This window comes from Symphodus melops (genome assembly GCF_947650265.1).
Source record: "Symphodus melops genome assembly, chromosome: 6".
Classification (NCBI taxonomy): Eukaryota; Metazoa; Chordata; class Actinopteri; order Labriformes; family Labridae; genus Symphodus; species Symphodus melops.
Window position 1 is genome coordinate 5,900,840 of NC_136696.1, and position 23,813 is coordinate 5,924,652.

General features: G+C 38.2%; 2 protein-coding genes across 3 annotated transcripts in view; one reads left to right on the forward strand and one right to left on the reverse strand.

The window, feature by feature from the left end:
* Nucleotides 1-2,428: 2,428 nt before the first annotated feature.
* Nucleotides 2,429-12,341, reverse strand: pnp6 (purine nucleoside phosphorylase 6). 2 transcript variants are annotated; one of them, XM_079345825.1, is made up of 7 exons: nucleotides 11,962-12,341; nucleotides 9,718-9,887; nucleotides 9,510-9,613; nucleotides 6,282-6,457; nucleotides 5,989-6,179; nucleotides 4,648-4,817; nucleotides 2,429-3,672 (listed from the first exon to the last, which is right to left on the reverse strand). In XM_079345825.1, exons 1-7 carry the CDS (start codon nucleotides 11,994-11,996, stop codon nucleotides 3,598-3,600), a joined length of 921 nt encoding a protein of 306 aa, XP_079201951.1. In that variant the 5' UTR covers nucleotides 11,997-12,341; the 3' UTR covers nucleotides 2,429-3,597. The 2 variants fall into 2 exon arrangements, with proteins under 2 accessions (XP_079201951.1, XP_079201952.1); XM_079345826.1 differs by having other exon boundaries at nucleotides 2,429-3,669; nucleotides 11,962-12,339.
* A 3,460-nt stretch (nucleotides 12,342-15,801) lies between these two features.
* The window catches only part of hydin (HYDIN axonemal central pair apparatus protein), a 78,412-nt gene continuing 70,400 nt past the window's right edge, over nucleotides 15,802-23,813 (forward strand). Inside the window, exons 1-7 of the mRNA XM_079345818.1 lie at nucleotides 15,802-15,911; nucleotides 16,492-16,610; nucleotides 18,105-18,230; nucleotides 19,708-19,827; nucleotides 20,223-20,357; nucleotides 21,968-22,167; nucleotides 22,547-22,671. Coding sequence (XP_079201944.1) covers nucleotides 16,509-16,610; nucleotides 18,105-18,230; nucleotides 19,708-19,827; nucleotides 20,223-20,357; nucleotides 21,968-22,167; nucleotides 22,547-22,671 — 808 coding nt within the window. The 5' untranslated portion in view covers nucleotides 15,802-15,911; nucleotides 16,492-16,508. The remainder of the gene's footprint in view (nucleotides 15,912-16,491; nucleotides 16,611-18,104; nucleotides 18,231-19,707; nucleotides 19,828-20,222; nucleotides 20,358-21,967; nucleotides 22,168-22,546; nucleotides 22,672-23,813) is intronic.

The window sequence follows — 23,813 nt, forward strand, 5'->3', positions numbered from 1 at the left end:
TTTCATAAAATCCGACAAGAAACTGAGACACACCTAGAATGAAATTGCTATGGATTAGTATTTTGATTGCTCCTGTCTTTTTGACTATTATATTTATGAATTTGAATTGAATAAAAGTCACATAACACCTTATCCTTTTAAGAGTAAGGCCAGCTATTGCCTTCTGCTCCTAGTCTTTATGGAGAGCTCAGGCGCTAATAACTTTCTGTCACCAAACTTTAGTATAATTTAATTGTCTCTCTCTAGGTGAATATCTATAAAATGCTGAAATATACCTTTTAGAGTTCATTGAGCTGGATTGAATTGAAACAGACTTTATGAAACATGGTCGTAGTTTCCGTGACATCACCCGTTGCTTTCTGAAGTGTACTTTTAAAGCCCATCAATGGAGATCACCATATTTGAAATGCTGTATCAATCTTACTTTCAGTCCAAGTAACATGCACCCATTTTTACATTGGGTGTGGATGGGACTTCTGGGTCTTCTGAGTCATTCTCAGGTGGAAACTCAAAGAACTTTTTTTTTTTTTTTTTTTACTTTTGTATTGCCTGCAATATCAACACTGTAGGTTGCTGCTTAAAGTAAATTTGATCGGATTGCCAGGTATCAAAAGTACCAAAAGAAAAATGTTCTGTAATATCATAGGTATAAATTCTGGTCTCTGCTCAAAGCTTTTGTATTTTCAGTGTTATGAATCAAGATTACCTTACTAGAAATCGATTATCTGGTAAATCATATTGGCAACCATCAAGACCATAAATGCATTGTTGAAACTTGACCTGTCGAGTGTCCTCAGAGGTGGAGCAGTAATTTTCCAGATCCAGCCTGCAAGCTGGTACAGTGCTGACACACTGCTGGCAGCCAGCTCCTGTTGGGAGGCGTTGTGTGAAAGTCAGCAGAGACATTCCCTCACTAACGCTATTTCCGACGCTTGTAAAAGTCACATTCCCTTAGAGGAGCACTGTCTCATCATCGACTTTGTGGGCTCCCATACATGACAGTGCATGAGAGAAGCTGGTGTGTGTGACAGAGAGACTGAGTGAGTGAGTTTGTGTGTGTGTGACAGTGTTGAAGAGTGTAAACTCAGCAGAGCTGTCTCACTCTATTTCCTCATCCTCTCTTTTCACGCTGTTATAATCAATAGCCAGCACTGGGCTAAGTTGGCCCAGTGACAATAGATAGATCAACATTACATTACAGATGAGGCCTGTCGCCAGCCTGCGGGGACTACCTACTCAAACACACTTCATTCTCCTCTCTTATTCTCTTCACTCACTCGTATCGTCTGTCTTTATCTGCATGTTCTGTCCACCACTTCCTCACAATCCAAGCAGAGAGACTGCAATTTGCATTCCATGTGCATATCTTTGCCGACATCTCACTTTTTCTTGTGAAGCTAAACCGGGAGGCTTCTGTATAAATACAATCCAGCTGAGTGGCGGTGTTGTGTTTGTGTTTCCATGCTGCCTGGTTCATTTGTATTAATATTTCATCTCCGCAGTGGGCTGCACCTCCACATGCTACATAGAGATTAATTATGTAACAGAAAGGAGCAGAGTATGGAACAGCCATTTTCACTTCCTCTCAATCTCACAGCGTCTTCTTCTGAGCCATGTGTTAAGAGAAAGATTAAGTGAGAAAAAAGACTGAGAGAGGTTGTGTTTATAAGGTTATTGTTTGCTTTGAGAAGAGGAAAGGAGCAGGGGGAGTCACACATTCGTTCAAGAAGGAATTTTAAAAGTTTGAGAGCATGACTTGTTGATTTTGCATTCATATTTTTTTAAATACTTACTCCTTAAAACCTGCTTTCGTATTCAAATAGACATTGCTCTTTACTACTCCAAATGTATGCCGGCTCTCTGATATATTGTTGCTTGCACAGATTTCTTTCCAGCCTAAATCCTTTTCCTCAAACAGTGCATTTCGGCTCACTTCTGAAACCTATGCTCCCTGATTTCTTTAATGAATAAACTAATAGAAACCAAGTAGGTGGTTGAAAAATCAAGTTATATCTGCCAGCTGTCATTGTATTAGCTTTACTTTTTGCATTGTGGCCCTATTAGACATTAACAAGTCGCCCAGAGATGCACAGCCTTATTCCTCTGCTCACTAGGTTGACTTGAATTGAGAAGTCTTTTTAATAAGAACAGTTTCAAACAGGATTTATTCCCTAGATTATAAATCACTGTTTTCTATAATTAAATGACTTTGACATAATAAGGTAGGGGGCCTGGATAGGACTTATTGTAAATCCATGGATTCTGGAAAAAACCCCAACATCAGAAGCAGAAGCAGATTTAATGGCCAAGTACATTTACACACACACAAGGAATATGTCTTGGTGTATTGGCGTAAAACAATTTAACAAAGGAAATAAAGCAGATTTCACACTCTCCATCACTTACAAACGCACACTCAAACAATGGCAAACATGGAAAACACAAATGGGATCAGCCAGTTTTTATTTGATAGCAAAAATCATCAACACTTATCTTTTGGATAAGATAATCCTTTATTGATCCCCAGAGGGAAAATTCTAAAACATAAAAGTAATCCTGAAACCCAATTAGATACCAACACAAGACCCTCATGCAGTTATTGATTTAACTGACCAAATAACAGAGTTATTTTAAAGAAATGAGAACATTGAGAAAACAAACCTGAAAGAAAAAAAAAAAGCAAAATATTTGACATTATGCCAACACAGACATCATCAGTGTATCCTTACATGTATAATCTGTATTTATATATCAAGTTTTCCAGTTAAATGTTAGAATCAGAATCGTTTTTTATTGCCAAGTACATTTAATGTGTGCATCCGCATTCAAGTTCGTACATTATGATGATAACCTGTTTCATTCCAAGAGTAATTCCCCTTTAAGACTTCCATTAGCATCTTGATGATAAGCCTGATATAAATGGTCTAAGAGGTGGACCTGCTGATCTAGGATTTCTCTGGCCTTTCCAGCTCTAATGAATGAGTCGGTCAAAGGGACCTGGCAGGAGGTTCCTGTTCAGCGCAGAGAAGATTGAAAACTGCAGGCCTAGGTAATACAGCTCTCCCTGATATTACAGTGTTGTGGTCTCTTGTTGTACGAATAAAAGTGATCTATGTGCAATCCGCTGCAGAAAGGCCTTCATACGTCATGACTTCTTCTCCAAATTAGCCTGTGACTGACTGTTTCTTACAGATTATATCTTTTTTTAATAGTGATTTTTTTTTATACATTACTACACTGATCTACTAGATTACTCAAACCAAGAATTGGTCATTTTTGGACAGGCGTTTGTATAACTGATTCAGGTTAATTTTTTTATTCAGTTAAGATGTTTGAAGAATTTTGATTTTATAACTTTATGCATTATATTTTTTCATCAACAAATACATTAGATAATTTAAGTTCGACAGCTTTTCTATTATAAAAATAAGCAACTCTGATTTGATCACAGCATAAGGCAAATACATTCACTTTATTTCTATCTGAAATAGGTATTTATGATATTTATTAAAACAAGGAATCACAAAATTCAGGTAAAATAGGTGCCATTTGGTCCCAGTGATCCTTTAACATTATAAAATATACTTTATTTCCCTTCTAATAGCAACATTGATCATTATCTTGATAAACTCCAGCAACAGGAACCGTAATGGGTTGTCTCCTCTCGTCCTGCTGAAACATAAGGCCAACGCATAAGTGCACCGTGTCCTCTGAATACATATTAAGATAGAAAATTATGCATTCAATGATGATAGTTGTGCTATTCTCTTACTGAAGGCGGATAAGATGTAAATAATGTTTTCATAAACAATACAAGTGTACCACTTAGCAGTGAGCTGCATTGAAAGGTTGCCAGTGGCAACAAGTAAATATTACTGATATACAATATCTTGAAGCTGAGGTAAAAACAAACTTGCACACCAAGTCTATCAACAAGAACATGATGCTACCATTATCCATTACACAATCCTACCAGTATAACATATCTAGAAGTTGTTTGTGGTCATATGAAGTTACATGTAGCTGTAGTTGTATTCACCAATAAAATACTCTTACATTTCTTATATATCACTTTTTTGTGCTACTACTTTTGCCTGAGACGGAAGTGAAGCTCTGTGTAACAGCCGGCCTGGTATTAACATACTCAGGGGTTCTATTATTCCCCTTTATCATTACAAGCCACATATTTAGAGCAAAACCAAAATGCTGTCAAATGAAAGCATAGTCCACCCTTGCCTTCGACTGTATACAACTTGCTATCCTTAAAGTTGTTGAGTCAGCCTGAAATGTTGCCTATGCTAAAAATCCTAGGTGTTGCTTACATACTTTTTCAAGATGTATCTAATACCATGCCATTACTTCATACCTGCCACCATCCCGTCATCTTCACTTTTCCCACATTTTTACTTAACTTCCTTCTGCAGAGCCTCAATCCCACAAGCGGATAACAGCCCAGCAACACAATAACCAAAATGTAAAAACTGACCACATAGATCTTTACCGACCCAATCATCACACTATGTGCACATACTCATTACATAGTTGATCAAATTTACCAATCACAGATTACTACAGATTATTATGAAGCCATATTTTGTGCACATATATCTGCTGAAGGTATTAGATCTTAGAGAGGAGGTGACTGACAAGCCTCTGCAGGTCCTGTGTACGGTGCTTTGTGGTCTTCAGCACCTCCTCATGGTTTGCCTTCTCTTTGCTATCATAATCTGTCACAACCTTGTTGGTGATGAGGGACAGACCCAAAACACGCAGGCCACAGTGACGAGCCACGACTACCTCAGGCACAGTGCTCATACCTAGACAGAGAGAGAGAGAGAGAGAGAGAGAGAGAGAGAGAGAGAGTGAAGGGGGGAGAGAGAGACAGGAAGACTGTTTCAGGTGCACTGATATGACAGGAGCCTAATTTACATTCAGTCAGTCAGTCAGTCAGTCAGTCAGTCTGTTTGAATCCGACAATTTTAACATTTACATTTAACAGTGACTTTGTCAGTAAGGCTCTGCTCGACACAGTACTATGTCTTTAAAATTATAAACTCAAACTCTACTGTAACACAGGCGACTATTTTAAATTTGTGATCTCCATTCCCTGATGAGATCATCAGGAGTTACTTTCTCAAACTTGACTGAGCTACTTCGTAGACACTGGAGTTCATTACTAATGAGTAAATGTGGAACATCCCTGTAATACTTGAATGTGTGCAACTTGGCTGTGCTTAACTAAGCCGATTTTGTCTATACACTGTCAGCCATGTTGATAACAACTACATAATAAAGACTGATCATGTGCAGCTGCATCATTTCATGTTTTCTGAAGGGATTTCAGGTGCACGTTCTTTTTCTCTCTAATTTGCTTGTCGGGATTAATTTAATCTTTGGTTCATTTTTTGACACTCACCACCTCACAGCAAAACAAAACTTCCATTAAAGACATAGGCTTCAAGGACAGTACGCTAGGGGGGTGTAATGGTTAGCCACTATCTGTCTTTAATTTTACATGTTTGTGTCTCAGATAATATAACAATTCAGATATATTTTCAGGCATGCCAAGCCAAGAGTTCGTTGTAGTAAAAATTATTTTTACTTTACAAAAAGAGGTTAAAAGTGAGTTAAGATTACAGAAGTGTGACTCTTAACGGTCCAGCTGAAAATGAGTAATTGGAGTTGAATTTTAGACAATGGAAAGTAGTGAGAACTACACTTTGCAACACAGTTGGATTTTGTGGGGTTGTGTCAAAAAGGGTAAGAAAAAGGCATTACTGTGTGTGCTGATAGTATCGGTTACAATGAAAATACTATGCGGCTGTATCAAAAGCTGTTTTTATAGTATAGTAAGTTCCGATTGCATCATCTGTTTTTAAAATAAATGACATGCTCATATTCACACTTAGGTCCCCAGCAAGCATCATAAAAGGTTTTTCTAGGACACATCAGTATCCCTTTAAGAAAGCATGAGGGAGCTGTACTAACCCACAGCGTCTGCTCCCAGCGTCTGCAGGACTTTGCACTCTGCGATGGTTTCATATGTTGGTCCAGCAAGCATGCAGTAAACTCCTTCCTGTAGGAAGCTGTCACAGTTCTGTTCCTCTGCTGTTTGCTTGGCCAGAGTTCTCAGGTGACAATCATATGCATCTGACATGCACGGGAAACGCACACCAAACCTGAACAGGCAGTATTTAATAATTATGACATAGTGATGATGTTTTAGATAAACATGTATGCATTCACATTGCCTTGTCTTAGTACTGTCTTGGTGTTTGTACCTCTCATCATTGTGGCCACACAGCGGGTTCTGCCCTGCAAAGCCCGGCATGTTGATTTGATCCTTAATGAGCATGATGTCTCCCACATTGTAGCTGCCGTTGAGTCCCCCCGCTGCGTTAGTCACAATCAGCGTTTCCACCCCCAGCAGGAAGAACACTCGCACTGGGTATGTCACCTGGAGTCACAAACATGCTGTGTGTCAGGGACAGATACTGTCACTTGTTTATTCCTCTGATATAAATCAGATACATACAAATAGGAGACACAAGGTGGAGGACAGTTGGAAATAACAAACAAGAAAACACCTCAAATGACAGTCAGATACTCTAAAGACAATAACTTTTCCATGCATGCATGTTTATAAATACCCTATTGTTACTCATGTTCCTTCCTTTTTAGAGTGTGCATGTTTCAAACAATTCTGCTCATGTACAAACGTTTGTAAAGAAGCGCTGCACACAGCACTGCAGTGCAGTCACATTCACCTTTTCTACCTCACGTTTCTCTACAGCTGTGAAAGTGTTTCGCTAATTGAAGAACTGCTCAGAATAAAAGAGTTTCTTTGAGGCCATTGCTGTCAATATGCAATATTTTCCTGTTTGATTTGTATTGAACAGTTGTTGTGTAGTACGTTGACTTGTTCAGCAGAAACATGGATTTTTGGGGGGGCAATATTGCCCATTAAGCATTTTCTGTCATTATTTTTTATCGATGTGACCTGACAAAGACGATGGCAGAAATGAAAAAGAGTCCCAATGAGGCGGTGCTCAGGTACTTAGATGCTAATTTCATAATGCTGACATGCAATATCATTGCTACCACTATAATGTCAAGAACTTGTGTTTGCTGTGTTTAGCAAACACATTTAGTTGTAACTTTTTTCACATTCTGCATCTCAAATTAAGATATTACATGGACATTAACACATTAATATAGCATATATCAACTAATACCCTGATTAAATATATTATTAGGTAAAGTCAAAGTTCCTCTGGGCTTGTTGTTCTCAGTGTGTCACACTGCAGATTAGCGCTTCCTTCAGTTTGTTTATGTGTCACTCAGGAGCTCAAACATACTTTTTTCCCCATGTCAACACCTCTCTGTTAGATGATTAGCCCTGTGGTAGCAGGGCTAATCATCTAACAGGGCTGGGGGTAGGGACACAGTACCGCCCACTAAAGGATGCTGTTTGTGGTGGCATTATGACAGAGTATCATCACAAGAGGACAAAAACAGAAGAAACATCAGACCTTCCGAACCGAAGAAAAGAACGTGTGTGGTCTGAAATACTTCCAATAAACTGAAAAGTTGGATGACCGTGTTGTCATGTGCCCCGTGAAAAGAGGCTGTATATCCGTCCTTGCAGCAGCCGTGGGTTAGAATGCGACCACAGTTACTTTCTGCACGACAAAACCCCACTCTCTCCTGACGTTTCCTGTCTCGCTTCCCTGTCCAGTGAAGGCAAAACAATCATAACTTTGAAATACTCGAAAGAAATCAGAACCAAATTAACTTTGAGCTTCATATCAGAATGGAGATCAGTTATATACGCAGCTACGCTCAGTCGGCACACTAAGGGAGGGGTGGGGGAGCCAGTCAGTGCGCTGAGGGAAAGGGGAAGTATGGGTGGTGCTAAAACGCAACATCTACTGAATCCAAAGTCTATCATTATACCTTTAAATATGTAAGAATCCTAGCATGACGTATTGGCACTCAACAAAGATTTCTGATGATTTCTTTAGCATGCACTTGGTTTTATAAAACGAAACAAAATGTTGGCTTTAGAGACAGACTGACATCTCTCAGTGAAGATAATAAAAGTGATTCCCATCTCATCTGATAACTTAATCAACTCAATCCAGATTTCTGTTGTGTTTGCCAAGAAGCGTTTCAGGATCATAACACGGAACAAAGTTCATCATAACCTCCTCAAAAACTATGTTTATGATATGATTGGTATGGTATAAATTTACATAACCTAGATTTAGAAACTAGGATAATTCAGTCAGAGGCGTTTCTCACAGTTTATCAGTGTTTAAATCCAAAGTTGAAACTGGAGTGTCATAATGCATTTGACTTTATACAACATAAATATGAAACTGGATTTTATGATTCTTCAGGATTATAGGGATCATTTCACAAGAAGATGGCACGTCAAAGCTGGTAATACGACACTCATGCTAACTCTCCACAGGCCAAAGTCTGACATCATACGATGAGCAACTGTGTTTCATCACATTTTTCCAGCTGATCATTCAGCACACAAGGTAAATGTTTAGCCAAAGTTGTGTGCTATTCTATGGTGTGCCTCACTCTGGTTAAAGGCTAAACAGGACATGTTTAAATGACCCAAATGATAATATCAAATAACTAAATCAGAAGCGACTTTGAGGTAAGTTTTCTCTGAAGTTATATCAAAGCCTTCGTTCATGACAAGAAGAACAGTGTTTGTACATATTTATGATTTAGAAAATAGGCCAACAGAAAAAAAGGTGCAGAGAATGACTTTCTCAATGGACAAAGTTAGAGATGAAACTGTCGGCTTGAGTTCTGTTCTGAGTTTATCATTCACATCAGCAAAGTTTCAAAATGCAGAAGCAAACAGAAACATCAGAGGGGTAACAAGGTGACGAGTCTTCTTTGTACCATCATCTGACAACAAATATATCTGTCAAACTTCAGTCTGGTAAATCATTAAGCCTAATGTAATTAAAAATATATGAAAGCAAAGTCCACAAGTCAAACAGTATGTCTTATTCTTATTACATATATTCTTATATTCTATAGCAACATATTGTAATGTTTTACTGGAGGCAAAGAAAGTTACTTACAGTAGTCACTTTAGTATGAAGGTAAACAGCTCAACTACAATTCAATGGATATATCTTTTTACAATTTTCAAAATGGCCTCTTCAACTTGGCCTGTGAAATATCCAAACATGTATTAAATGGAACGATCTGCACTGCACTGGATTACTAGACAATGAACTCTACTGAATTTGTCCAAAGAACTATTGAAGACTATATTGAAATCTGATAGATGCAATAATTTAACAATGGCTTTTTTTTAAGTCTCCGTCACCAGGTGGCAAAATAGCAGCACAAATACCTGCAAACCCTAATGACAACAATGTAATCTTATCTTATTTAAGACGGTGAAGCTTTAACCTCAGTATATCAGCTGTGCATATTGTTATTGCAACCACTGTTGTCTTTTTGTAGCTTACCGTGTGTATGTCGTATCCCTCGTAGAAGTGGAATCTTCCCTGCATACAGAGACACTCACAATCCTGCAGCTTTCCAAACACCAGCTGGCCAGCATGGCCCTGCACTGCACAGCACACGCTTGTTATTAGCAGATGATAGCATGCTTCACAATTTTCCAAAAATTACAAAGAGTTTTCAATATAAAACACTTAATCAGGGATGACCTACCCGTGCTGACAGGAAAATTAGGAATATCCTTGTATGGAAACACCTTTTTGTCAACCAGCAGGTCAGCCAGACCACCAAGGCCTGAACCACAGATGATGGCAACTTTAGGACGCTTCTCTGTGTGAGCTAACAGCCAGTCTGCTGTCTCCTTATAGTCTTCATATATGTATCTGTAAGTCATTGTAGGTCAAGTTATCATCAGGCTTATATCTAGAAATAAGAAACATCGCTGTCTGGGAAAAGCATTACAAACCACACGTACTCAGTGGTGTGTTTCCTTTACAACAACAAGAGTAAAATAGGACTGTTGATGGGTTTGTGAAACTTTATAGGCAGGTGAAACCGCAGAAGAAACTAATACGTGCAGCATATTTATTATAATGAAAAGAATGCACTGAGAAAACACGGAAAGACCTACTGTACATGCAATTTTTTTACACAAGACATAAGATAAGTCATATTAATAATGCTAAAATAACAGCATTGTTTTGAGTTGTTGGTAAATAAACAGTGATTTGTCTTACTTATAAATTCACTTGCTCATCGTCATAATACAAAATAATGAATATCAATCATTTAATATATAAGTTCAAAGATCAGCAGAATGTGATTACTCCGAAATTGGTACTGTAAATGTGCATTGAAAGGCTGATGAATAATATATTGTGAAAGTATACTTTGCCATTTTACATGCCATTAAATGTATTATTACTGTCTGTTGATTTGATTGGAAGTGCTTATAGGACCTAGATTATTTTGATAATAAATTTGGTTGTGAAGCGTTAACCTTGTGACTGCTGCCTCTACCTCAAGCTTTGTTATCAAAACACAATAAGACTCCAGGCTGCAGCCTTTGCCAGAACAATCTGCACAGGACAAACCAGATGATTTTGAGCCCCATGTTAAAGCAACCGTAAAAGTTTTTAGTGTTGATTGTTTAATCATTAAGCATTGTTTCCACATACATCTTTCACTACACTAGGTGTATTTGACCTCCAAAAGAGGAAAGTCAATGTAATTAAGTTTTATAAGTCAATAAAGCTTGAATCAACTCTCTGAGTTTGGTGTTAAAGAGTAATTAAAACAACAAGTAATGTATCTATTCTATAGCTCAAACAACTGTTGAGACACAAATGTTGACTGGCTGACATTACCCACCTGTCAGTTGCAGAAATTGCACTTCAGGTAATACTTCAGGTGGTATTGACAGCTTTACTCACCCACCAACACACAAACTTAGGCAGATGTACAGATAGCTGTAACGTCTGCTGCACCATTGTTGTGTGAATGAATAACAGTTTCTTCACTTGTTGTAATTATTAACATAAAACGCTGACACCTAAACCAATCAAAAGTGCATATAACATATCTCTTTTTATTTTTGGATGGACTACTTTTGGTTTCACTTTACTTCTGTGGGTAAAAACAATGAACATAATTAATATGTTGTCATTTTTTCTTATGGATGCCAGATTATTTGTCAATTCTATGCCTATTAGTATTTAAGAAGAATACCACAGTGTTTTTTTTACAAGTGGCTTACACAGGCCCGTGTAAGGTATTTACGGTGTACATATTTTTTTCAAATCCTTAATTATAACGAAGTTATTCCTAAAAACATCAACTTTCAATAATCACATATTGCTCACTGATCATGCTGGCCAAATAGCTATGCTTATATTATATATAACCACAGAAGGCTAGCAGATTTCACTCAGAGCGGAAATGAGCGCGTGGGCATCCCCACCTTCGTGGCTCTCGCGGACCAGCCAACTGCTCGTGGAGCTGTCCGAGGTGCTGCTGCTGCTGCTTGAATGGGAACAGATAGGCCTACAGGGACTCAGCATATTTTTTGTAACTAAAACACAAGCTAATCTGACCGGTCTAGTAGACTCTCATTGGACTTAAAACAATACACTGGTCTGTTCAGCAATCAGACGACGTTAGATAGTAACGAAAAAAAGCACCTGTGACATAGCCTACGTCTTCACTATGACGTCAGAGGTTTCATTCATGAGGAAACCCCGTATTACTACTAATCCTCGGAATGAAGCATCAGGACACTTCTGCCTCGGCCTCTCTGAAAGACTAACAACTTAATTGACTACCCCAGTCGTCATGCATTGAACGCCAGCAGATATCTCTTATTATCTAGGCCTAATTATACTACGGCTTAGCCTTGACAACCATAAGGATCATTTCTTACTGTTGTGCTCTGCCAACATCCTGTATTATCGGTCTTACCTGCACTGACTGGTGGAGGAAGATACCGCTGCCATATCTGACGATGAGCAGGACAAATCAACTGATAAGACGACGTTAGTTAGGTTTTTAAAAGGTGCTTTCTGTGCTGCGTTTACGGGAGATGGAGATTATAGAGAGACAGAAGAGCGCAGGTCATGCTACGCGCCTACGTCACGGCGTTCAGCCCAAAGGGGCGGGGTCTAAAGGCAATGCCGGTCCCTTTGAAGAGTCCTAAATCCAATTTTCTACCAGGCTAAGCAGCTCACCGATCCGTTCACTGACAGAGACAAGGCTGGGAAAATATGAAGAAGAGGAAAAAAGAAATAAAGGAAAAGACATTTCAGCAAAATAGAAGGGAACAACTTTCCAAAGAGTGATAAATATAAAACGCAACCTTAGACTAAAAGTTATGAAGTTAGTCAATGTTATAGTAATATTAATCAATATTCGCTACATTAATATCAATAAAGCTAATTGAATTTAAAGTTGGGTTGAACACACAAAGTTGTACAAATCCCCCTTCTCCCTCCCCCCCTCCAAAAAGAAAAACCTGACAGAAACACACGCGCACACACACACACACACACACACACACACACACACACACAAAGACTGCAGAACAATTGAATGTGATGACTAATGGGTTAGAAGGAGAGGCTGCATGTTGGAGAGAATAGAAAGTACCATCAGCTGTTGCTGACAAAAGTGAACAATAAACAGATAATGTATAACCAGACATTATCACATGAGAATTAAAAAGTTTATGACAGGCTACATTGTTGCAGTAAAACTTTAATTTCACATTAACTAACTCATTTACAGATTTTATGATCTGTCTATATAGTCTATATCTCGCCGATATTTAAGGCCAGAGCACACTGAGGTCATGCTATTAAGACTTCATCTTTGAATTTCAGGTTTTCAGCGGTAGAGGCAATCCATTCTGAAGAAAGAATAAACAATGGAATCAAATGTAAAAACTGAAGGAAGTATTTTTAGATTCAAATTAAATGGCTCTTATTCGAACAAATAATCTCAATACTTTCAACGATGAAAGGATCTAAAGTAACAATTTAAACCTGATGTGAGCAGTAATATCCAGAACATTTTAATGTCATTGCTATTTCAATTACTCACAATCGTAATTTGCATTATACATTATAATGACTAGTAGAAGTTCTTCTTCCTGAAAATTGATGCAAAAAGAAAAGAAGATTCCAGTTGGGGGACTCTTGCATAAAAAAGATCAGCAACCTCAGTCAGATATCAGTCCAACATGGTTCATAATCACACCCAGTGAAGAGGGATAAATAAGTGGATTTGTAAAGATTTAAATGAAAATGACAAATTCTTTCCCTCTCATTATTCAGTTTTCAAATCCATTTAGTCATCCCAATTGTCCTCATGTTGACCTTAACACACACAAATGCACTTGTTCCCACTCACAATTTACTTTTAATCACTGGGATACATGCAAAACACAGCTTATAGGGCACTAAATATAATACTGGACATAGTCTCTCATAACATTTGAAGTAAAAATTGTACAAGTTGACTAATTGATAGCTGACAGGTGAATGCTATACTTGGCAAATTCAAACGTACTAACACAACATGTTCAGCATGCAAAATATAATCTGTTTTTATTGACACCGTAGGCTATACAAATGGGAGAAAAAAACAATTGATTTTCTTTTTATTAAACTTCAATAAAAAAAAACTTAGCACATCCACTTCATAAGACAGGTGGGTTTAGAAGAGCAATGTGTCCATCTTAAAGGTAAATTCTTGCACAATGTCTAACTTGCAAACAATGATTTATTGGAAATGTGTAGGCACTAGACCTTCATCAGGCAAACAGTGAGCTTAACTGCACAACAGAAGGCTGTCTGAAGTATTTGAAATAAGAGACTTAATGAAGTTAATGTAAACAATAGAGTTTCTGCTCTTAGTTGAAGTACTATCCCAGTGATTTAAAAGTTATTTTTAGTTGGATTGGAAGTCAAGAAGTGGTGGAGAAACATTCTATGGCTTTTATCGACTGACCTGCCAGTAGTAGAATAAGAATGAACTGTTTCTGTTTGATACAAGTCACCTCAACAAGTTGTGGTGCTTTCATTTTGGTTGTGTTTTTGCAGTAGGAAAGCTACAATGTAAATGCACTCAAGAATTGTTTTGCCAAATATCAGACATTTAAGAAGATTTTAACCTGTGTTTGTCAGTCATCTGTTTAATAATAAAGCAAGCACACAAGGTAACAGATGATACAAAGTGGCCCCCAAGAAGAAGGTAGTTTTCTCTATTGTTTTTATAAGCACAAAAGTGTTTCCTGCTTTAATGATCACATGCACAGTGCCAACTTAAGTGCATTCCTAAGAGGCTGGACATTAACTGAAAATCTGGTCTTTTATTCTGCAGGAAGCAAACTCATAGGATAGGACAAAAACCTTGCTTTGGGAGTTGTCACCCACATTGAGAGGTTGCTGTCTTGAGAGTGACACAGATTTAAAAGTAAAGGATGTGGAAAAATGTAAATTAAAGATTGTCTACATGAAATCAAATCCTGGTTCTCTTCCAACTTTCTCAAACTTAAAAGTGACAAAACTGAGATTCTCTTCATTGGCTCAAAATCCACTCTCACAAAAACAAACAGCTTCACCATTACCCTTGACAACTCTTCCGTTTCCTCCTCCCCTGAGGTCAAGAGTCTGGGTGTCGTCATCGATGGCACTCTGTCATTCCAAACCTATATCAATAACATCACTCGTTTTGCATACTTCCATCTTTGAAACATCAACCGCCTCCGTCCCTCCCTCACCCCTCCCAGCACCGCCATCCAGGTCCACTCTATGGTCACCTCCCGTCTGGATTACTGCAACTCCCTTCTCTCTGATGTCCCCCAAAAGTCCCTTCATAAACTCCAACTGGTTCAGAATGCTGCAGCCCTTATCATCACCAGAACACCTTTCACCCACCACATCAGCCCTGTTCTCGACTATCTCCACTGGCTCCCAATCACACATTACATACAAAACTCTCCTCCTTACCTTTAAGGCCCTCCATAACCTCGCCCCTCCTTACCTCACTGAACATAAACAAACCCAATCGGACCCTCAGATCATCTTCCTCCCTCAGCCTCCTCATCCCTCCTGCCCGCATGACCACCATGGGGTCCAGAGCCTTCAGCCGCTCTCCCCCCACCTCTGGAACTCCCTCCCCCCTGACATCCGTAACATTGACTCTCTGTTTATTTTCAACTCACATCTCAAAACCCATCTGTTCAAACAAGCTTAATCACTCTGATCAATCCATTTCACTCCTGTTTTTAATCCTGTTTTGTAAAACTGTCAATTATCTCCTTTTAACTTTTTTATTGTTTTTTGAACCCTGCATGTAAGGTGTCTTTGGGTTTTTTAAAAGGCGTCCTCAAATGAAAGGTATTATTATTATGTGTCATGTCCTCACGATCATATTGGGGGTCGCGGGCTGAAAAGTTTAGGAACCCCTGGCCCCTTTTCAGACCTAAGCGTGATTGTAGGCTATTGTGGAGGTAGGGGCTGAGAATAGTGAACCGACAATGATCTTTCTGGCCATGCTTCGGCTATTTTTTTAGTTGTGACATCTGACACAAGTTACTGTAATTTGCAACTTCTGTTAAGGATATTTATTCCGCAGTTTTGGCGGAGGAATAGTAAGCCGATCGGAGAGCAGCACAATCTTTTCATTGAAAAAAGAAACAAACACTCAGTTCATTGAGAAGTCGTTGTGTGCATTACCTTAGTAACGAGGAGCCAACGGAGTAGACTTGCCACTAGCCAATCAGAAAACAGTTCATTGAGAGGTCGTTGTGTGTGTTACCTTAGCAACGAGCAACAAACGAAGTCGACTTGCCTCCTCAATTAATTTCCTTCAGCTTCTGGTACAATTGCCGTTTTATCACCCAGGAAGTGGTAAATATGTTTTTTTAGGTTAATGCTTGAATAACGACACACCAGTTTAACCTTTACTTATCTTTTTAAAGCTGTTTAACTTTATTGTCATTGAAGCAGCCTATTTGGTAACGCCACATCAAGTTTATATGTCAGCCTATCTTATCTAGACCCTATGTTAAGATGTAATGTGAGTAATAACCCCTTATTTGGCCTGTTTTTAACCTTCTGTAAACCTCCCGTCGACGTAGAAGTTATTTTCCCCTTTAAGTGCGTCTATAATGCTAACTTTTCGTTATTTTTCATCTACCAAGCTAACTAGCCGACACGTTAGTGCAAACGTTTAAGTAGTCTACCTACGTCATCTTTGGTATTCTCATAGCCAGAGTTCTTAGCTCACCTCCCTCTTTCAAGCTTTTTATATGGAAGGATATTTTAAGTCTCTTGTAGGCTATTACCAACAACTCTGTCAATAGTTTCCTTTAGTAAACTTGTCTGTTTATATTTTCATATAGGCTATCAATAAACACAACACACAAAAAGTGTACAATCTCCTCTCTTATTATCTCTTACGTGTCCCTTACGTGTCCTTTCTTTGCAGGTTAATTTTCATCCAAAATGACAGCCATTCAGTTTCCCACAAGAAAAAAAAAGTTAAAGATCAATGATTCTCTGCCTTACAATCTTAAACTGAATCTAAAGGAGGACAAGCCGCGCAGGGTAAGGATACAAAATGATGTGGATTTTAACTTGCACTGCTATTCCCCAGCAGATACACATAGATTTATTTATCTTTGATAATGTCGTAAGACTGTTTCGAAGTCCCGGAAGTCCTAAAAAGTAAAAAACAGTCATGTATCTTGTGTGCAAAATATATTTATATTGTGTGCACAAGATATTGACTTTTGCATAGTTGTGGCAAAACATAATATATTGTTCACACAGGTTAGATAATAATGCATCAGAACATAATAACTTGTGGAAAGAAGGTAATTTTATTGTGGGAACAAGCTATAATCTAACTTGTGTGTGCAATATATTGACTTTTACCCTTTGGGACTTGTGGGGCTTCAGGGGCTCCGTACAACCCAAAATTCACAGTATTCACATGAAAATAACCAGTCTTTCTCATATGATAACAGAGGCCAGAATTCTTGCACCAAGTTTTGGAATTTGGACATTGTCCCATGCTTTTAAAGAGGCTGCTCCAAATGACAGATTGTACTAATAATTACCTTGGCTTCTTAAAGGGAGCAAAAATCAATATGTGACTGCAGTGTGTTGTGGCAATGACCTCAGCTCAGCAATTTAAGGCCTCCCCTTTCTTCTTGGCAGCTTGTGTTTGTAGGTTACCTAAGGTAGGTGACAAGAGCAGGAGGGAGGTACTTTTTTTTACTCAGATTATCCTCAGGCCACAATGAGATCCACATAGAACCAACCTCTTCTAATAACTGATAGTTATGGTTTCAAGTCTGTGTGTATTTCATTAAATCTCATTTTTATAACATAAGGAACCTGCTGGCTGAATAAGAAATAGATACAAAATGTCATGGAATATATTTCAAAACTAAATAGAGTTCTGTGGTCTTCTGTATTTTTCCTTATAGCAAAACATTTTAGCAGAATTCACAATCTCAGGAAAAATCCCAGTATCCCAGTACAATCCCAGTCTCTTTGTAAAGAACAATGTTTACTCAAGCAACTTTGTTGTCTCTGAATAATAGAACTGAGTCTATTTTGAAAACACACATAACTGGCAGCTATTAAATATTGCATATACAGTAACTCCCTCTGATACATTATTCATTTAGATCTTAAGCCAAAATCCTTCTCTGACCTAAACTTAAAATAGGCTAAGTGCAGTTTGATGTTTCTGGTACACTGAAAAAGAGGTGGCAGAGGATTTAAAGGATAGGAAATAAACCACAAAATGCTGCAGATAGGCTTCTCTGAAAGGGAGAGTGTTAATAATCCTTGAGCACATGAAATCAGCTCATGGAAACGTTCTTGCTGGCAGATGAGCATCTGTGTTGTAGCTGACAGGTTTTACTCTGCGGTCTGGCTGACAGCTCTTGGTGCTCATTATCTTTTCCCCATTTCTCCATCAGTGCTAACACTTTTGTTTGATGGTGCCTCATCGTGTCTGAATTAAGAGACAGGAAACAGGCTATCAGTGCAGTTAACATCATTGCTCATGTCCCTGTATGTTTGCAGGTAACTCCATCTGTTTACACCCAGGAGATGTTACAGTCTACAGAGGAGCGTCTGGCTAACAGCAATGAGGTGCAACCACCTCGTATCCTGGAACTGCTTGACATGAGCATGACGACACATCACAAAGTAAATGCAAGGAAATGTGTTGATACCTCAGAGCTTCACAGCTTTCCTTCCTTTACTATCTCATAAAAACAAAACTAAATCTTAGAGAAAGAAACAGATGTTTGCAGATGGTACAGTGATAATGAAAGTGTACAGTAATAAGTGGTAACTAGGATGATGAAACTTGTAAAAGCATTTTATTGTGTAATTTGCAGACACGCTTCAGCTGCTGACTTTTATATTTATGAGGAGCAAACCCTGGGGAATTACGCTTGGTTTAAAAAAAGATGATAACTCCTACATTTGATTTTGACAAGCTATCTGCTTGTTTAATATTGTCAGATTAAATATATTACATATACTTATAATAAGGTATATAAACACTTCCAGTCATTTTTCTCTCAGGGATACTAACACCATACCTTCTGAACATTTCCTCTCTTAAAGCAGGATTTAGACCAAGTGCGATTTGAGCCACTATGGACTTAACATTAATATGTTTAATTAAATCAGTGCCTAAAAACAAAAGAATGAATATTATGGTCCTACCGGAAGGATAATTGAACCTGCATACAGGGCTTGTGCTGTCTGCTAAGGTCATATACATTGTACCAAAGCTTCTTCCTCTTACTCAGCAAAACACTAATTTATGGGCAGAGGGCAACCAATGTGAATGAATGCTCTGTACTTTTTAAGTCAGAATTTAGCAGGGTGCTCGGAGCAATAATGTCATCAGAAGTTTTAAATGAATAAATGCAGTGTCATCATTATCAGGAGGAACTACTTTTGCAACTCATCCTGTTCACATTTTTTGTTGACTTGTCATGTCTGCAAAGGTGAGCCTTCACTGCAGGTGATAAGGGATTATAGATATAAAGATAGATAGATGGGCACTTTATTGTTATTGTATAAAAGAACATGATAGCAATTGCAGATTATAGTGGTTACCTGGATCTGTTTCGGTCATCCTGAAAGTCTCTGTCCTTGTTATGTGATATTTAGTACACTATGATTGCATCCCATAACTGATCATGACCGAGAGGAAAAGAAATTACAACTCGAGACATTTTGAAAAACCCATTTATCTTATTTGACTTTGACGAGAACTTTTACTATTGTTTAGCGTTTTAACTTATTAACTTATTGTATTTATGATGTTTGGATGAAATGTATTTTAGTAAACTTGATGTACAGCCCTTTGGTCCGCCTTGGCTGTAATATATGTCATTACAGATTTTATAAATGAGCAAAATCAATGATGTCAGTCATTTATTTGGAGACGTTAAATTTTGAATGGGGTGAAATCGACCCAAAAGATAATAGGAGGTGAAATATTAGTTTTAAATGCTTCCAAACCAGTGTGATTAATTTATAGTTTTTTCAGTTTTAAATATCTACATTTAGTAAGAAACAGCAGGCAGGATCCTCCATACCCAGGAATGTTTCCAGAGGGAAACACTAATAATGTAAACCTTTTAATGCTGTTTTTGTGTGACAGTTGTCATTGGTGGATATGGATCAGCCTCTTTTCCAACCCTTCCCATCTGAGCTGGTCTTCCAGAACTTCACTCCCCCACAAACCTACAAGTTACCTCTACTTCTCCTCAACAATGACAAGGTATGTGCATGGCAAAAAAAAGAAAGAAAGTAGTTACACTAATAACCGCTCAATTTATGCTGTGATTAAGAATATCTTTGGTATAAAGGAATAGAAACAGTCAAATTTTGATCACAAAAAGCTTAAGTTTACAGCATGTTTGTGTGTGCGTATGTGTGCGCATGTGTGTGCGTGTGCGTATGTGTGTGCGTGTGTGTGTGTGTGTGTGTGTGTGTATGTATGGGATGATTGGAAAAGGTCAGGGAGGATTGGAGGAGATTTATCACTGCGAGCTGTACAGACACTATCAAGAAATAATGAATAAGTCATCACTTGTGTGTGTACCTGGCTTTGTGCTTCTTGCTGTGTGGGGTTTGCAATTTTCTTAAGCTTGTGTAATATTTTTTTTTGCCAAGGTTTCACGACAAGTGAAGGTGGAGCAGCAGGACTCAGAGTATTTCCATGTGGTTGGTCCAGAGGATGCAGGGAGCAAGGTCGCACCAGGATTGTCTGCTACTTTCACTGTCTTCTTCACTCCACAGGAGAACAAGGTACATAGGACAGAGGGGAGTCAGACTGCTTCTTGGAATAATCACAGAATGAAAGCTAGTTTGAGAATGCACAGTGAAGTATCAAGATAACCTGCACTTAAGAGGCTGATAAAGAATTTAGATTAGACGATTAGATAACAATATAATGAGACCTGTAGGAAAGTGGTCCAAAGGATGTGGGTAGGAATGTCAAATTAGAGGTATAATGATTTTGATAAGCCCTGAAGACAATTGCACTGCTGCACAAATAAATAGATAAAATAGATTATTTGAATAATAACAGATGCTGCACTAAAATGGATGCACTTTGCATTCATATTTTGTGCACACATTGATGGTAATGTCCAAGTCAGAGTCAAATGGTTAAGGGTTAAGGGTCAGGAATTGTGTTACACCAGCAAATCCTTTAATCGTCACTTCTACTGATATTGTGAGTAAAAGTGAAACCTGAGTAGCAAAGGTCAACATGAAATTTAGCAACATTATATTAAAGGTAACACAACCTCCAATATGTCTTGTGTGTTTTCTGCACACTTCACTGTTAACCTTGCCTTTGATTTGCTTTAACCTTGTCAGTGTCAGGGAGAATTTAACTTTTGCACCGACTAAAAGATAATAGAAAGAAAATTAAATACAAGGGTTTTGAAGATTCTTTTGCAGATGTTCTCAACACATTGGTATGAAGAGTAGATCTGAGTAATGACATCCTAAGAATTTTCTCAATAAAATGAAGTTTATAAGAATTTCCTCTTCAAGTCAAGATTATATCCTGTTAAAGATAAGATGAAAAACTGTTAGGAGCAGTGAGGAGGACCTTTAAGAGGCTTAAGAGTTTCTCGAGCAGAAGAGAAAACTTTGGAAAGATTAAGAGAGCGGAGGAATATTTCCAAACAATGGATGACTGTGAGTTAATTCAAGATGAGCTATTTCCCCTAGCTGATAGCAAACATTTGAAGTACTAATAATACTTGCATGCTAGATACATGTGGGCAAATAAATAAGACTATCAGCATGTGAAGAGGCCATTGTGCAAGTGCTCACTTTAAAAGTATATGCCTTCATTTGGATTCAACAGAGTTCATTACAGAGTTTATAATGAGCAGCACATTTCAATAGTGTTCATATTTACACATTGTTAGACTATATTCTATGAACAGTCTAGTAGATTTTAATTGCGTCACTAAGTGTATCTATATCATTTTTACTTTCCCTTTTTGGATGAACTTATTATGAATTTTGACTGTGTCCTTAGAATATTTGTGAATATGGGCACTGATTTAAAACTGTTTTCAATTTTGTCCTCTGAAAATTGGTTGTGACGTATTTGTTACATTCTTAATGCTTAATATCACCACGCTGGAAATGTCATTTTGAGCCTGTTGATGTTAGCATTTAGCAGAAATCATCGTTGTGCCTGAGTTCAGCACCACACGACCACTATGGTCCAAAGCTTTTTTTTCTAATTTCAGTTTATAAATGTTTGTGTGATTCTGCTTGTCTTTTAGGACAGACAGATGGCTGAGTACCATCTAACAAATACATGAATAACATTTGGTATATATGCAGCCTGAGTGTTTGACTTTTTTGTTGTTGTCATTTTGTCCACCCAGGACTACTACCACAGTCTAGTTTGTGTGACAGAGCGAGAGAGGTTTGAGGTTCCAATCTGCGCCATTGGGCCACGTGCCATTCTAGACTTCCGTGACGAGTTCCATTTACCCGTCTGTCCAGTAAAAACTTCCACACAGAGGACTCACTTAGTCCGCAATATAGGAAACAGCGAGGCCAAGTTCACACTTTACACACAGAGGTGAGAGTCTGTATGATGAGAGGTTTGAGGGATTCCATTGTATCAACAGAAAGATGTAACCTAAAGGGTTTATAGTGAATATCCAACAGATAAACCACACATATGATATACACATGAAATAAGTTATTTAATGCACTAAAGAATGTGTACTAGATGCACAGGACTTCTATTTGTATTGCCTTGGAATCAAAACAGGTATCTAAGTCAATTGATTTTTACTAATACTTTATCTAAGTTCAAATAGGTATGCATTTCCCAAATCTCAACATTAATGACTATTAATTGTTTCTTATCTTTTATGTAACCACTTGTTTATTTTTTCTTGAACTAGAGACACCAAGCCTAAACTTGTAAAATTCTTCTCTGTTCTATTTTTTAGGCCTTTCTCAGTGACGCCATCTGCTGGAACCCTTGAAGTAGGAGAAGGCATGCAGGTGACTGTGGATTTTAACCCCATGACTGTAGGAGAGCACAGCCAGGAGCTGCTCCTTCACTATCACACTGGTAAGAACACAAAGAAAGCAAGCCAATGTCCGTTTTGACAACATCTTTTAAAAACAATAGAACGTTTCATCTGCACTCTCACTTGATTTCTCTGCCTCTCAGAGCTGGAGTAGTGTAGTGTCATAATATTTATAGAAGCCCTCCTCTACATGTTAATTGTTTTATTGCTTTGCTTACATTCCTTTATAAAAGAGAGGTTGTGAGTTTTCAGATGATGTTGATCTGTTTTTTTGATAACATTTTTGTGAAAAAATATATTAGATGTTTCCATGCAAATATGTGCAAGCAGTACTCTCATGAGATACAAGAACAAGTGGATGCATCCATGTTTTTTTCTCTTGGTAACATACGTACAATAACCCACACAGCGAGCTCTAAAAGCAGTCAAAGGAAGAAGATGGAAGATGGAAGCAGAAATGTATACAAAAATAGTTTGCATGATCAGCAGGGTCAAATGGAGTGGAACAAAAAGGATGATTGTGTTTACTACAATCACTGAGGTAAACACTTTAATGAGATTCTCTTTCAGCATCAATGCTGACCCAGAACTGGACTGCTAAACATCAGCACACTACGACACACACACACACACACGAACGCACGCACGCACACACACACAGACACACACACACACGCACGCACGCGCACACACACACACACACACACACACACACACACACACACACACACACACACACACACACACACACACACACACATACAACATTGGTTGCTGTAATTTCCTCAGTCCTAGATCAGGGATTCATGAAAATCATTGATATACAGGACTTCCTTTTAGTCAGTTTAGAAGTTTGTTTTGTTGCACACTTGTGATTTTATCACGTGTGCATAACTTTGTTTCCGTCACATAAGCAGCCCTTATCATTGTTTTCCATCCAGAGACCTATCTGTTGCAGCCCATCACAGAAATATTCCCCCAAGCTGGTCCAATTAGTCGTGCATTGTCTCTTTTCTGGTTGTCCTTTTTTTGTAAACTTGAAACATTGTGTGTGTGTGTGTGTGTGTGTGGGTGTGTGTGTGTGTGTGTTTGTGTGTGTGTGTGAGTGATTGTCTTCTATCGTATGAATAATGCTGGTTTTGAATTCAGAATGATCCTTTCCTTTAACCTTGGATGTAGCAAA